The sequence below is a fragment of the Gobio gobio genome (genome assembly GCF_949357685.1).
Source record: "Gobio gobio genome assembly, chromosome: 4".
Classification (NCBI taxonomy): Eukaryota; Metazoa; Chordata; class Actinopteri; order Cypriniformes; family Gobionidae; genus Gobio; species Gobio gobio.
Genome location: NC_137100.1, coordinates 45,397,344 through 45,414,367, shown reverse-complemented (window position 1 = coordinate 45,414,367; position 17,024 = coordinate 45,397,344). Strand labels below are relative to the sequence as shown.

General features: G+C 38.0%; 1 protein-coding gene across 1 annotated transcript; it reads right to left on the bottom strand.

The window, feature by feature from the left end:
* Positions 1-2,125: 2,125 nt before the first annotated feature.
* Positions 2,126-16,677, bottom strand: htra4 (HtrA serine peptidase 4; the record flags this gene model as incomplete). The annotated part of the gene is made up of 9 exons (XM_079814236.1): positions 2,126-2,282; positions 4,171-4,266; positions 4,363-4,420; positions 4,510-4,624; positions 5,354-5,386; positions 5,481-5,675; positions 9,571-9,775; positions 11,376-11,475; positions 16,269-16,677. The coding sequence occupies 9 exons, from the start codon at positions 16,675-16,677 to the stop codon at positions 2,126-2,128; spliced, it is 1,368 nt and encodes a 455-aa protein (XP_079670362.1).
* Positions 16,678-17,024: the final 347 nt, after the last annotated feature.

Here is a 17,024-nt window from a genome sequence, read left to right as displayed (position 1 = left end):
GCCGACTCGGGTTTGGTTCTCGGACATCATATCTCTGCTGGCAGGTCAACCCTGGGAGATTCCTCTGAGGAGGGATCTCCTGTCTCAGGCAGGGGGCACGATATTTCACCCCCGGCCCGAGTTATGGAACCTTTGGGTCTCCCCTGAGGGGGCCAGATACCTAGAGGCTGGCCTGCCGGCCGATGTGATCGAGACCTTACTCAGTTCCAGGGCTCCATCTACAAGGAGACTGTACAGCCTCAAGTGGAATGTGTTTTCCACTTGGTGTAGAGAGCGTGAGGTGGACCCAGTTAACTGCCCAGTGGCTTCAGTGCTGGAGTTCCTCCAAGATCGTTTCTCTGCAGGGCTTACCCCGTCCACACTCAAGGTGTACGTGGCTGCCATTGGGGCTTTCCACACACCGTTGGGTGATGGGCCTTTGGGTAGGCACCAGTTGGTTGTACGGTTCCTCCGTGGGGCTCGGAGGATGAGGCCTGCGGCTCGGCCGAGAGTCCCAACCTGGGACCTGGCAGTGGTTCTCGAGGGATTGGCTGAGGCCCCCTTCGAGCCACTAGAGTCAGCAGACCCAAAGAGCTTGACCCTTAAGATGGCCTTTCTCTTAGCCATCACTTCTCTGAGGAGGGTGGGGGACCTTCAGGCCTTGGCGCTTACGCCGACTTGCCTGGAGTTTGCCCCTGGCGAAGTGAAGGCCATCTTACACCCTAGGGCCGGTTATGTGCCCAAGGTGCCATCGAACGTGGTCAGGCCTTTGGTTCTTCAGGCATTTCATCCTCCGCCTCACGTGACGGCGGAAGAAGGGAGGCTTCACCTGCTCTGCCTGGTCAGAGCCCTTAAATTATATGTGGAGAAGTCTGCGCAGTGGAGGAAGTCTGAGCAGCTATTAGTGTGTTTTGGTTCATCTAAGAAGGGGCTGCCTGCGTCAACCCAGACTATCAGTAACTGGATTGTCCAGGCAATAGCCACGGCCTATCAGGTGCGCAACCTGCCTTCACCTATGGCCGTGAGGGCACATTCCACCAGGGGCATGGCCTCTTCGGTGGCCCTCCTTTCTGGGGTCCCCTTGCAGGACATTTGCGAGGCAGCCGGATGGGCTACTCCACACACCTTTATTAGGTTTTATAGTCTGCACCTCCCTGCGACGCCCGGTGCTAGGGTACTCCAGTCCTAGCTGTGCCCGGTCTCCGGCTTCACACTAGGACTGGTGCTACCGTCGGTGTGGCCTAGTGGGTACTCGTTCCCCAAATTCGTCGTTCCGATGCAGTGGGAGTTCCCTCGAAAGGGAACGGCTCGGGTTATGTATATAACCCTTGTTCCCTGAGAAAGGGAACGAGCACTGCATCTCGTCGCCACACCTCGGCAGGCCTGGAGCGCATGCTTCATCGCGATAACTGCCATTACTATGCCTGGGCTGCCCTTTATGTATCTTCCGGGTATGCCGTCATAGTTACGTCATGACGCAACACCAATCAGGATTGGCCTGATTTCATTCAGACGCGCTGGGTCTTAGGGAGTGTCCCCAAATTCGTCGTTCCGATGCAGTGGGAGTTCCCTCGAAAGGGAACAAGGGTTATATACATAACCCGAGCCGTTTTCAACATTGATGATAATACAAAATGTTTCTCAAACACCAAATCAGCATTTTATAATTATTTCTGAAGGATCATGTGACACTGAAGACTGGAGTAATACTGAAAATTCAGCTTCGCATTTATATTTTAAAAATGTATTAAAATAGAAAAGAGGTCATTAAAATTGTAATAACATTTCACTGCATTTTTGTTTTAACTGTAATTTGATCAAATAAATATGGCTTTTGTGAGCATAAGTTATTTCCTTCAAAAATAAAATATACCAACCAGACTTTTGAATGGTAGTACCATATTGTGAAACATGGCAAATTAAAACTACAATTAACAAAAATAAGACTACTCTGTTAGGAGAATATATACAGAATAACAATACATCTTACACATTAATATACTTGTGTATGTCAGTATGTGTATCAAAAAGCATCACTTGATCATGATACTATATTATCATTATAATATCCTTTTCAAGTAAAGCATGTTTGTGGATAATGCATTGTTAAGATGAAAACTAGCAACAGAAATCTTTCTCAGTCCACTTAGTCAGGAACCACTGTTAGTGTCCTTTCCTCATTAGCACGTCGCACTACCAAAGAGAGGAAGTCGTCCGACTGCACGGCCTGACTCACGTCCTCTGCAGAATGCACTGGTTGTCCGTTAATGCTGATGATCACATCTTTGTTGACCAAGCCAGCACTACAAAACAAAATTACAATATGTGAAACATTTGTGATACTCTTCATTATTGTACCACACAGTGATTGCAACAGCTAATCTAAACTGATTAGCTTTGGATCTAAACTGTTCCAATTAGTTGGGAAAAACAAGAAAGCAATATATATAGGTTGTTTTTCTTTAAAGGGATGGTTCACCCAAAAATGAAAATTCTGTCATCATTTACTCACCCTCAAGTTGTTCCAAACCTGTATGAGTTTCTTTGTCTTGCTGAACACAAAAGAAGACATTTTTAAGAATGTTTGCAACAAGCAGATAGAGCAACCATTGACTACCATAGTATTTTATTCTCCCTACTATGGTAGTCAATGGTTGCTCTCTTTACTTGGTTACAAACATTCTTCAAAATATCTTCTTTTGTTTTCAGCAGAACAAAGAAACTCATACAGGTTTGGAACAACTTGAGGGTCAGTAAATGATGACAGAATTTTCATTTTTGGGTGAACTATCCCTTTAATGATTTGTTTGCTCAAGTGGACAGTGCAGTTAAAGAGGATGTAGCTGATTCACATTTATCCATTTAAAGTGATAGCTCATCCAAAAATGAAAATTCTGTAATTTACCCCCATTTCATTACAAATATGACTTTCTTCTGTGGAACAAATTTTAAAGAACAATGGTAACCAAAATGTTTTGGTTCCCATTGACTGCAATCTTATTTTGTGTCACAATGTTGGGAACCAAAACGATGGCTTTACCAACATTCTTCAGAATATATTTTATTATGTCTTGGTCTTGTCACAGTCTTGACCACATTTGTACTCGGTCTTGTCTCGTCTCAGCGTTAGAGGACTCAGGATTTTGTTTCAAGACTGGTCAAGACCACAACTGCTGTGATATTACTAAATTGCCGGTGCATTGTCTGATTTATTTATTAACATCAATAATGTGATTGGATGTAAAACTTACTGCTTCAGAAGGAATCAACAACTTATTTCTAATTTGATTTATTTATTGTGCCGGTTCAGAAATTAATGAGCGATTGTCTCAAAAATGTCACAAATTAATACAAATGCTCACAAAATTCAAGATATTGTTGCAAAAATGTACTTGTTTGAGATCTGAATTTTTTTATTATAACGTGATATAATTGAGCAATATCACAAGAGAAAGAGAGCTGTTTTCACAAATTTGAGCATGACTGCAAACATGATATTGCTTTCATAAAAATATACAATAATTGTTTTTTAAAACATTATTCTTAACATTATTTATGCATTTGTAATTTACCAATTCAGATGCATCTTCTGTAACACCTCTGCAGTGCAAAGATGAACTTGGTTGTTAATGATTTAATTTGATTGGTAACAGCTCTATATATTGTGTATTCTAATTATATTTATTGATTAAAAAGACATTTCTCAGGCATTAATGTGGATCTCTATGAATGTAAGGAGTGCTGGTCTGGTCTTGGTCTTGGTCTTGACTCCGTCTCGCCTTGCCTTGGTCTTAGTCTTGGATTAGGTGGTCTTGACTACAAAACTATCTTTCACAGACGAAAGTAAATCATACAGGTTTGGAATGACATTTTGATTAATCAAATGATGACAATTTTTGAATAGATTATCCTTCTAAGTTTCTAATGCTGGACGCTTATTGACGCTTATATGAAAACAAAATACCACAAGCGGGAATGTCATCATGGGACAGAGGTGCTACGGTAAAAAAATGTATTCATAGGGTAAGTATGTAAAAGCCCTTATGGTATGTGATGAGGATATAAATCTTGATCTGACTGAAGTTTGTGATGGTATGAAATGGGCCTCTAGGCCTAGATGAGTGAAGAAAGAGCTGCGGTTGGAGTTAATCAGAAGGAATAAGATGAGGTGGTGTAGGCAAAACTCTTTACCTGAAGGCAGCTGTCCCTGGAATAACCTCATACACATACACTCCTGAGCTCACATCTGGGAAGTTGCTGTCCTTCTCCTTAAGCTCCCTAATTAAACTGATTTAATAATGTCAAAAACGGTCTCAATATCACTTTTTATCTTCATCAAAGCATGCTTGGAAAAAAATAAAATAGAAAATATATCAAACTTACCCAGCTGAAAGTTGAAGCATTCGTATTCCCATATATTTCTTTTTAGTCAGCTTTTTTCCTGAAGTGTAAGAAAACAGCTGCTTGATTCAATCAAGATAAAAGCAACTAAACCGCTAGAAACAGCTAAACAGAAGTTTGAATGCAAACCTTTCCTTTGTCTGTCATAGGAGTCTGCAAGGAACTGCCGTATGCGGTCAGAGGGAATGGCAAATGATATTCCAGGCGTAACCTTCAAAGTGTTTATGCCAATTACATCCCCATCCTTGAAAACGCAAACAGGGAGCATAATATTGAAATGCACTGTAATGAATGAACAGCTACCTTGAGACACACAAGGGACGGTGGTCAATGGGTTTACTGATTTAATTGAACAGTAATAGGGGATACTGAAGTGACTGTTTAAACAACTGAACCGAAAGACGTTTTCATTAGGTATATGAAGTGTATAATATATATATTTATATATATATATCTACATACACACACTACGAAAAAAGCTTATAGTAAAGCCAAATAAGCTTGAAATACAGATTTTTGCTTATACTGTTCCATTGTTTGAATCCAGTGTTATGGTGCATGGCATCTGTGCAATGCTTTTTACATGCTTTCAAGCTCCCATTGTGCACTACAAATGGAACTATTTTTTTTTACTGCAAAGCCAGATGCATGCTCGAGCCTGAGGCTTCTTCAAGGACACATGTTGTGATTTCCTTTACAACGATCAATAGAATAATATAAACCACCGCAGGTAATTTGCCCAGGGTATACTAAATTTCCAGATGGAAGCAGACATAGAAATAGTAGATTCTGCACAGTAATGAACCATGAATACCATCACTGAATGATGAACAAATAAAAACAAGAGTTATAACCTTGAGGGAAGTTTTACTGAAACAAATAAAGACAAGCTCTGTAGCAGCTGAGAGATAGAGAATTATATTCAAAATATATTTAATGCCGAATAACAGACAGGAGAGTAAATGGTTCTTACCAAGTTTACAAGGGGGCCTCCTGAGTTGCCATACTGTGAAAGAAAAAAAAAAGTGAGATTCCATTCATTTACATGGACACACAGTTAAACTGATATTGACAATAATGTCTATGTGAAGAATGGTTACATTTATAATGGCATCTGTTTGGATATACTGCATATCAGAGTTCTGCAGGCCAAGTTCATGACCTCCTCGGTGGGTAGTGCTGACGATACCGGTGGTCACTGTGTTTTGAAGTGAAAACGGGCTTCCCACGGCCACTACAAACTCTCCTGGCCTCAAGTCTGATGAAGGACTAAGTAAAAGCACAGGCAGGGGAGTCTGTATAAAAGAAAGACATAGACATACTGTATTGCATTAATTCCTCTAAAACATATTTTGTCAGCTTGCTCATTTTAGTAAAAGCAAATGTATCCTGCTCCATCTTTTGTTTTGACCCCAAAACACAGAGCACAAATTATATCTTTAAGTGGCTGTCGTAAAAAAAATGGGTTTTTATAAAAGATTCCAAACAATTTTTGGACTTTTTTGAACGAATTAGATTTATTCAAGCGCGTGTTTTGTTACTTTTAACAAAAACTATTACAAATATTTGTTAACATTTTACATATTGAAATTAAGCTGCAATGAAATTGCCTTAGGCAACTAACTGATATAAAGTTTAAGTTAAAGTACTAAAATGACTCAAATTAAAACTGAAATAAAAATAAAAGTTACATTTAAATTAAAATTCAAAGTTAAATTAAAGTTGATAACAGTGATCTGTCACATCACACTAAAGACCCTCAAAACAACATTTATCGTTTGAATTGCACGCATATAACTCTCATTGCAGCCGTCTAACATAATTACACTTGCATCTTCCTTAGATGCATAAGAATAATGGTAAGAATTATACTAATACTAAGCATTACATTTGTTAAAATAAAAAATAGCATAAAAATAGAATAAATAAAAAGAACAATTAAAAAATATATAATCAGTCCAGTGTGGAAAAGACAGTGACAATAGTTAACAGCAGTATAAACCATTGTAAAAAAAAGAATAAAACAATGTCGACAATATTAATTGTTCAGACAATACCCTTGTAACAATTTTAGCAATGAACCTTTTTCTTAGTCTGTGATGACGCATTTTAACGGTCATCAGCATTGTAAAAAAGTTTTGTATATTTTGTATGTACATTTATAACACTATACTTTGTATTACCTTTGCATCAACTTACAAAAAAATTGTTAAAGCTGCTTGTAATACAACGGCTGTGGGAGTGACGGTAAAATTTACATCTTTCATTTTTTCCTCTTTTTGAAAGTTTTTATATTTTTATTTTTTATTTTTATATTTTATATTTATTGTAGTCGCTCATTCACCACTATAGAAGTTTACCCAACTATGACGACTTCTGAGAAACCCAGAAATGTGAAAAGGGTTAATTACACACCATTCCGGAGAGTAACAGTCTCTATGCATTCCATTAATTTTGTCAACAAATAAAAAGGTTACAGACAGTTAAAAAAATCAGAGCATCTATTGCTCTGGGAATAAAACTATTCCTCAGTTTTGAGGCACAGGCATAAAATGCCTTGTAACGCCTGCCAGATGGGAGTAGTTCAAACATGTGATGGCATAGGTGTGTGTGGTCCTCCTGATAGCTTTTGTCAGACAGTGTGATCTATAGATGTCCTCTAGTGCTTGCAGTTCAACACAGATTATCTTCGGTGCTCGCAGGACAACCCTCTGGAGTGCTTTCCTATCCCAAGCTGTACAGCTAAGAAACCACACAGAGCATGCAGCATGTTAAAATGCTCTCTATAGTACACTGATAGAGGGTGATCAGCATCTGCTGGGGCAAACCATCCTTGGGAAGAAAAGAAAAAAAAAAGAGACGTTGCTGTGCTGACTCAATTATGCATAGTCAAGCTTCTGTGATCTCCCAAAAGTTGATAATTAGCTCCTTTTTTCTGTGTTGAAGGTCAGGTTGTTCTCTGAGCACCAGGGGGGTATTCCAGAAAGCAAGGTTAATATACCGTCAAACCTACCCTGGACACACGGTTGATTAACCCAAACCTTTCTTGCTCGAGGTATGCTGGTTCCGAAAACGCGTCTGGGAGTAAGTTTAACCAACCCAGAATATGAATCTTTTCGTTTAATAATCTTTAATCACTGTGAATAAGAACTATATTGTTTGATGTTAATTATATAATTAAAAATTCTTATCTTTGCTTGCTTATCTTTGTAAAAGTTTATTTTTCGTTTAGTCATTTTGCTTCCACATTGCTTGAAAGGTAAGATACAAAGTATCATGTATGTTTTTTTTTATTTAGAAATAGAGGTAGTCTCTGTCCAGATCAAACTGAACAAAGGTTTGGTTCGTTTCTAGTGTGAAAGCATTTTCTGTATGGTTCGGACTTTCAGACCATTTACAGGAAGTTATTGTTTATGTTTAAATATTATATTGTTATTTTAAAATTTCATCTAGGCCATATTGATTATGAATAGCAAAGTGCTTTGAAGTGCACTGATTATGTGGAAAGTGATTATGAAGTGCAAAGATGCGCAGTATGTCAGAAGACAGAAGGTCAGAAATGATTTTGACCACTTCATTAAGTTTTGTTTTGTAGAAAGCCTTTCTTTTAAAGTGAATTTCGTTTTGCATAAATTGTATCTTAATTTTAATCAGCGTTTCATCAGCCAATTGCCCGGATTTAATAAATAAGAAGCAAATAGGCTATAGCAGACAACAATCGTGACATGGAGGCGCCAGAGCGATCACTTGCATTGCTCTTGAACATGTCTCAATGAGCAATGCGCACTGTTCAATAGTGGCAACGGTATGCGTATGTTCATTCATTCTTGTCAAAGTTACTCGCCGAATTGAAAACACGTTGACGTCAGACACACGTCCGTTTACAAACCAATCAATGTCAAAATGCAGCCCACATAGATGATGACGACAGGACGCAAGTGTGTCATGTAAAGTTCTTTAGTGCGCTCGCATAATTGCAATGTGAATCCAAACCAAAACTAACCGAGTGTATAAAATTTATCAAAACATGAACTTCAGTTCGGAATTTGGTGCGGACTTTCAGGTGTGAAAATGCCCTAAGTTGCTATACTATGGCTACTTACATACCCTGAAAGTATGCTTACCTTTTTATCAAAACTTTTTATTATCAAAAATAACAACACGTTTCTCTACAAACGGTTTATCGCTCATAATGATACAGTGCATCAAATTTTAGATAGATATTTCAGGGGGGGACTTTTGTTCTGTGCTGTCACCCTTTTAGAAAAGTCTAATACGTTTTTGTGAAATGTTTGAAGCCAGCAGCCAGTCTGGGCCTGACCTGTCTCTGCCTGCCTGTGCTTTGTAGGGTGCATTTTTATGACTTCAGGCTGATCCACCAGGCTTGATTACCAGTGCTTCTAGAGCAGAATGGCTTTACACTCTGTCTCAACCTTGACTCCGCAGGCTACTGCTGGGGGCCTGAGCGCTGCAAAATAGATTGCCATCTGCCTCCCCAGCACTTTTTCTCCCCTTTTCTCCTCCTTTCTGAAACCACAGGCAGCCGTACACAGTCTGGGACTGAATTAAAGTGATTACCAATCATTGTGCTACATGCTGTTGCTATGGTCTGGTATATGGCGAGACATTATTGGTGTTGGCAGAAGGTGCTCTATGCCACTGCCCGCTGATCAAAGACTCTCTTTATAGACGGTCCTAAAGTGGTTCAAAATCAGTCTGAAAGGCCCTTTTTACTGGTTGGGCTGTTTTTTTGTTGTTGTCAGGAGGATATTTCAGGGCTGTGTGCTGGTCCTGTTTACAAAGGCAGGCTGCCAGTGCCAAATAGACATGTTATCCTGCATGGTCACAAGTGCACACCGAAAATAGGCGCAAAGTTGGAATTTGTAAGACCGAGACCAATTTTCAGAAAACAAATGAACCATTTCAAGAAGCAGAATCTAATTTTGGTGGCACAAGCCCTTGCTGACTCTAGAAACATCCTCCCCAAGATTAATTTACTTCCAGCAGCTGTGATACTAGTCGCTGTGATGATAAACCAGTGGACCTGAACCAGAAAATGCAAAGACAACATTTTTACCAAGCAACCAAAGGGGTTTGAACCACTTAAGACCTCTGGAGGTTAGTTTTTGTCATTGGTTAATCATATATCCATGTCACCTGAACAGATTTCAGACATCTTGGGATACTTACCTCTGAGTCGATCTTAATTAGAGCCATGTCTAATTTTGTATCCACATCTTTGATTGTGGCATCATAGAGCATTCCATTTTTCAGCTCCACTTTGATACGTTGCTTATTGGACAGTACATGTGCATTGGTGACGATCCACCCATCCTCTGACACTATAAACCCTGAACCACTGGACACAGGGACCTCTTGGTTGGAAAATGGTAGTCTGGAAGGAAATAATGAATCCATTGGTGTATGAATTCACAAAAACATCAGTTGCCTATTATTTACAGAGAGATTTATAGGTTTTGAACCACAGCCATTTTATGGCAAATTCCATCTTCTTGTCTGTTTAAGATACCACTAAATATTTTTAAATTACTATACCTAAGTTTTTTTGTTGTTGAAAGAGATGAATGTTTTCATTCAGCAAGGATGCTTTAAATTGACCAACAGTGACAGAAAAGACAGTAAAGTTTATAATGTTACAAAAAAGATTTCCATTTAAAATAAATGCTGTTCTTCTGAACGTTCAACTCATCAACCAATCCTAAAAATGCATCACGGTTTCCACAAAATTATTAAGCAGCACAACTGTTTTCAACATTGATGATAATTAAATGTTTCTTAAACAGCAAACCAGCATATTAGAATGATTTCTGAAGGATCATGTGACACTGAAGACTGGAGCAATGGCTGCTGAAAATTCAGCTTTGCCATCACAGGAATACATTTTATATATTCAAATAGAAAAAAAGTTATTCTAAATTATAATAATAGTTCACAATATAACTGTCTTTTTGATCAAATGAATGCAGCCTTGGTGAGTATAGGGGTGGGACAAAATATTGATAGGGCAATATATCGTTGTCCTTCTCCTTGCAATACAGGAATTGGTATGCTGGCACCAAATATTGATATTTTGAGTAATAAATAAGCCACTCAAAATAGATTTCCCTGCTTCCAGCATCGCTACATCATGACTCCTCGAGGTGGAGCTCAACACATGAATGAGGGAAACACAAACATAAGACCAAGCAGATCTCTGCAGCCAAAAAACTACTATGCTAGTCAATGGCTGCCAAGATCTGCTTGGTTACAAACATTCTTCCAAATATCTTCCTATGTAATCAGCAGAAGAAAGAAATTCATACAGGTTTGGAACAACTTGAGGATGACTAAATGATGACATAATTTTGGGTTGAACTATCCCTTTAAGTCCAAAGTCTAGAAAACCTGCACTTAACCTTTTCACAGGCATTTTATTAGTTATATAGATATCGTGATGTATCATAATAGGATTTTCCTAGAAATATATTGATTATCGCAGAATTGCTGTATTGTGATATTATTGGTATTGTGAGCCATGTATCCTGTATCGTATCGTGAAATACCCTGTGATTCCCACCCCTATTGGGGCGCAAAAAACATTAAAAAATATTACTGACACCAAACCTAAGAAAGGTAGTGTGTTATATATTACTTTTAAACTGTTATGAAATATAACACACCAACTGTTTAAATGTGTGATGGTGGTGAAACTTAATATTTTCTCACATAATTATAGATTCATGTTTAACTAATGCAAATAACAGTTATCTTGTAATATTCAACTATACCATAATGTTGATACAAACAGCAGTTTACATCCCTAATCTACTCTCATTTTTGAACCTCTGTCTAAACAAGCAAGCAAAAACAATTATATTCTCATAATTTAATCACATATGAAGAGTTTATTCTAAGGCAGCTAAGAATACCAAACTTTACAACCAGCATGTCAGTCTCTGCTCAGCATCTAAACAACCATCACCATCTGTCCTTACCGACTAAACAGTTCTAGATGGACCACTGCAGGGGCAATCTTATCCACCACATCTGCTATGAAGTTAAATTTGTAGCGCATGCTGCTTGGATTTCGAGAGCCTATCAGAGCAAAAAGAACAGGCAAAAATGACACAAATTACATTAGAAAGTATATAACCTGGGATTGAAAACTTGCCAAAAACATTACAAAAAAGATTAGAGAGCAAGCCAAAACATATAAATAGAAAAAGAGCTTGACAACCAAGAATAAAAACTAAACTGTATTACAAATGTCACAATGAAGCTCTTGTTTTGTCACACATCAACAATAGTAACATGTGGGCACAAGCTATGAGTAAAGCAAACATCCCTGTGGAGCTCTTTTCTTCACCCTGCTACCTGAAGGCACTGGGGGAGAACTTGTCACAAAGTCTCTGCATAAATTGATGTTACATGCTTATCTCCAAGTCTGTGGCAGCTGACAGCAGCCACGCTCCTCTGAGAGAATGTCAACGTCCAGACATTACATGAACAGGTTTCCCTAGGGTGAACCAAAACAAAAAATCTATACTGGGAAATGAGAAATCATGAGTCTAAACCACCGGTGCAGCACGCTAAAAATCTGTTTAAATAAAAATAGACATAATTGTTTCAAATCTTCTGTCAAAAAAAAAACAAACAAAAAAACTGGTGCGGAAACAACTGATGCTTCATACATGCAAATTTTAGTGGATATGGATACAAAGCACAAGATGAAGGTTATGTAATCCACATAACATGTTACCACTAGACGAAATTGGTGTTCCCTTGACTATTTCTGCATACTGAGTCCACTTTCAGAGCTGAATTGCTTGTGACACTGTTTTTTTGGCCCTTTGGGGACCTCTGAATTTGGCAAGGCATAGCTGACAGAACATGCCACATGGTTTTCATAGATAAATCATATATCCCAAGGCATATCTGTCATAACAAAATAAATTTGAACCTCTTGGCCAGAAGCCAGAGAACATTTGTATGCATAAAAGCAGGGGGATCACCTGAAACATAAACCTTACCTGAGATGTATTTTCAAAATTAATCTTTTTATAGTATATATGCATATATATTTAATTATTGGAACATTAAAAATGTTTATATATATATATATATATATATATATATATATATATATATATATATATATATATATATATATATATATATATATATATATATATATATATATATATATATATATATATATATATATATATATATATATATATATATATATATATATATATATATATATTTATATACGATAGCACCACATTTCATTTATAGAAAACAATAAAAATGGTTTCTCAGTGCAGGAATATTTGTACTAATACTGTAAGGGGACCATTTGACACACATGTTTGTCTGTCAAATCATATCTCAAGATGTGATAATGAGAGACGAACACAATACGATGACTTGCATTATGCTACAAATTTGGAATTGGTGGAAATCATCCTGCAGTCAAGGCATGATGAAAATGAAGGCTTTTAAAATGTCAATATCTCTGTAACCTACTAGTACTGTATGGTACAAGTTTTGGTAGTAGTAATATCATTAGAAGGTTTCAGTTCATTTATAAAATCAACATGCTATGATAATATGGATGTTTAAAAGTTTCTCCATGACTTGGCCTGTAACAATAAGTGTCAAAGTAAGAGCTGACAGTCAACCACTGCTTCTGCAATATGTAAAACTGCTGAATGCCACAAATGACATGTGCTGAAATGAATGCTATCAAAGTTCCTTTGACATTGAAATAGAATTGAAATGCTGCACCTCTTTTATTGCAGAGGTTTGTGGCTGAAGTCATAAATCTATTATCACATAAATGCCTCTTCTTACTTTTTATGAGGGGATTTGGTTGAATTTTGCATGAAGCTGTAAAGTCAAGCTGTACTCACTCACATCTGATATATGCCCCTTGAATGACTTTTTGATTTTTTTTTCACCTTCTCAGTATTGAATAGTAACTGTATCACACACAAAACCCTAACATTGAAATGCAATAAACATAAACTGAAACAAAATATAAGAAACTAAAATAAGAAGAAACTATCTTTGTAGAAATAAAATCTAAACAAATTTGATCTGCCACTGAATTCTGGGATTTCCCATTTTCCCATGGCGATATGTAGTTTTAAAATAGGTCTACATATTTTAAGTCCCTCTAGTCAATAATTATATCCCTTAATAGTCATCTTTGATCACCAAAACAACATATTTTAAAGTTTTTTCCTGTGCAAAAAAAATATTCATGCCTTAAAATAGCTTGAATGTAACTCTACACCCTTGCTTCATTTAGTATACACATGAATATGCAAATTATCCCTGGCTCCACTCACTCACACCAGCTCAGAGCTCCACTTGGTCAACTTTTACTCAAGTTACTGTCTCTACAACGTCGGACATATAGCGGTAATTAATATGATTAGCCTTTTGCTTGACTACACTGTAAAAAGAATTTTGGGGGAAAATTTTTGAAAATGTATCATTACATATTGGCCCAATAAATTACTTCCAAATAATTATCCCCATGCAAAAAATTGCATTGTACTAATCATAGCTTAAGGTCTTCACTCAAAATTAAAATTGTATACCGAACATATTTAATTGTGCTCAGTCAATCTATGAAGTCGAAGTGAAAAATCCATGTTGGACGAACAAGTCCTACGTCCGAAAAAACTGTAATGTTACACGCATGCGCAAAATGCGCTTGAGGAAAACCGTTCGTGTGGAGATTTCAAATGCGGAGCGGGAGCGGACTGCAGAGCCAAACCAGCCATTGCTGAAGACCGAAACAAACATTCCCAAGAGAATAGAGAGATATTCGTCGTCACAAGACGTTGGTGAGTATTGAGCACTGACATTATTCTCCAGAGTTTAGCTTTATGACCAGATATGAAGTTTAAAAGACATTTTTTATAACCATGCATTCATTGGTTTCATGGGTGTGTTCTCGTTTACCATATAATTATCTAATGGTAGCCAATAGTTTTATTTTACTCATGTCTTATGTATAAAATAATAGGTTAACAGCTAATAATGCGTTGCTAATATTATGTTACACAAACCATGTTCCCGTTTGCCATCTCAGACTGCCTTCTAAAAATCAGTATCCTCAGAAACGCTTAGAACATCATAGAACGTTTGTGGAGAAATGCATATAGTTCATCATAACATCATAATATACATCACATAATTTACCCTCTATATTGCTAAATGTACCCTACGCATTTTTCATATCAACAGAAAAATATTGCTTTGCAGCCTAGTAACGCTGATTTGCTAAAGGCCGCCCACACATTGACTTTATTGGGTACAGGTAGTTTGTGACGTCAGCGATTTCAAAACATGTTTTTGATTCTGTCTTTGATTCACTGCACTTTTAAAGGGGTCATAGAATGACATTTTTGTACAAGTTAATATGATTCTTTAGTGTCTAAATGAAATGTTTGTAATATACTTTAATTAAAAATTCTCATTAGTATTGTAAGAAAACACTCATTTTACCTGGTCAAAACCAACTCAGTTTTCAGCAAGTCATTTCAGTGTATGTGACTTTAAATGATAATGAGCTTTGCTCACCCCGCCCCCTCTGCTCTGTGGGGCGTTCGGTTCGACCCCACACAACACCACAACACACGTGGAGTGTTGCCTTGACAACATTTGAGGGTATATTTTCGAGAAATAATGGCAACGGGAGTCTCTGAGGACACATCTAAACAACCTTATCATTTTGAACCGGAGTCGGACCAGGAACAGATGACGAACCCATCGAAGTTCGAACAGGACGTTTCTGAATGGTTGGTTAACGTCAAGTCACTTTGATCTATCTTTGTACTGGCAGAGTAGTGTAGTTGCTATGTGTTTACTGATGTAACGTATACGTTAGTTCATTGACAGATTGATGTTATGTTATAAGATTTTTTTTTTACATTACTTCTTAATCAGTAACAGACACCGTTATAAACCATGTACAAAAGTAAGCTTAGTGTAGTGTTACCACGTTAACTTTATCACCCGAGTACACAGTTTGTAATAACAAACATAACGCGTTGTTCATTATAAACGTGGTATTATGAATTATATTGAGAACGTCATACACAGAAAGCATGCCGTAATGTAACTTACCCTGTAAACTTTAGCCTCATTCATCGTGAAGCGTGCAAGCGATTTGCAAAGATTAATATAAAGGTTAATAAAACACAACACCACAATCGCTTAGACGCCATTCTGCTCCAGAGTATCAACAATGGCGGACTGATGACAGCTCGCTCAGGGCGGGTCTGTGTTGAAACGCTGCTGTCAATCAACAATCGTAGGAGGGGCGTACACCGTGTAACGTCACACGGTCAGACGGCTCGATTTGAGACAGGGGAAAATATATAAGGATATTAAAAAAAAACACTGGATGTATTTTTATCATTATAGGATGGTTGTGTACAGGCACTGCCAACACACATTTCCGTATAATCAACTTGTAAAAGTGCATGTACCATTCTATGACCCCTTTAAGGAGAAAATACTTATCAATGTTGTTGACTTGAATTGGCAAATGGTTTGTCTGAATGCACTTTTTTTTTTAAAACACCACATAGACATAATATAAAAACTTGATTTTCACCACAGGGGGTCTTGAACAATATTTGACAGTAAGTTAAAGGTAGGCTAAACGTCGAGCTACATTTTTTTTTTTTTTTTTGTAAAAAAATAAATGTACAATATTTAGTTTTCTTAGCTTAGTTTCGACAACAAGTTCGGTAGGGGTTATATATTTTAATACAAGTAACTTCTTGAGAGGGGGGAACGACTAACGTACAGTTTACACTGTGATAACTAGGCTATGAACATCCAAAACCACATTTTCCCCTCACCGGTCTCACAGGGGCCTCTCTGGATGAAAATGACAGCAGGTATGCCGGTCATCTTTGCCCGTCTGTTCTCAGCTTTCAGTCGACAGATACTGGGATAAGTTCTCCCATCGCTGCCGCACACTGGCTCATGAGAGTCGCAAACGCACGTGCCGCGCTCAGAAGTGCGATGTTCACAGGTCATCCCCTGTCCGCAAAATCCATCTCCGCGCTCCCCACAGTACTCCCCCTCTCCCGCCGCACACATCGTACAGCAGCCACAGCTGTCCTTCACCACGCCGAAGTAACAAGACTCCAGAGCAGATGAGCAGCGGGACAGGTCGCACACATCCGGGCATATTGTCTGTCTTTTCCGTATAACACGCGCCTGTAACACAGAGGCCATGAGAACGCAGGCCAACAGCTTCCACATGATGAACAATAATCTCGCCAATCGATGTAAGTACAGATGGAATTTCAGTTTCAAGTCAACTTCGCTTTGACAAAATCAACAGATGTCCTCTTGCTCAACTTCACAATAAAAATGTTCACGTTTAAACTCACGAATATTTGCATATTGCTTAAATATCACATATAATGACGCTCAAGTTGCGGCTCGTTCGTAGTCTACAACTGTTTATGAAGGGACAACATGCTGGAACGCAGTTTGGGTTTGGGGTCTTCAGGATAAGAATTAAGGGAGGAGCTCAAACATTTACCTCTCTCTGTGTCTGTCAGGCCAAAATCTCATAGCAGATCACCGAGCAAGTGATAATGTTA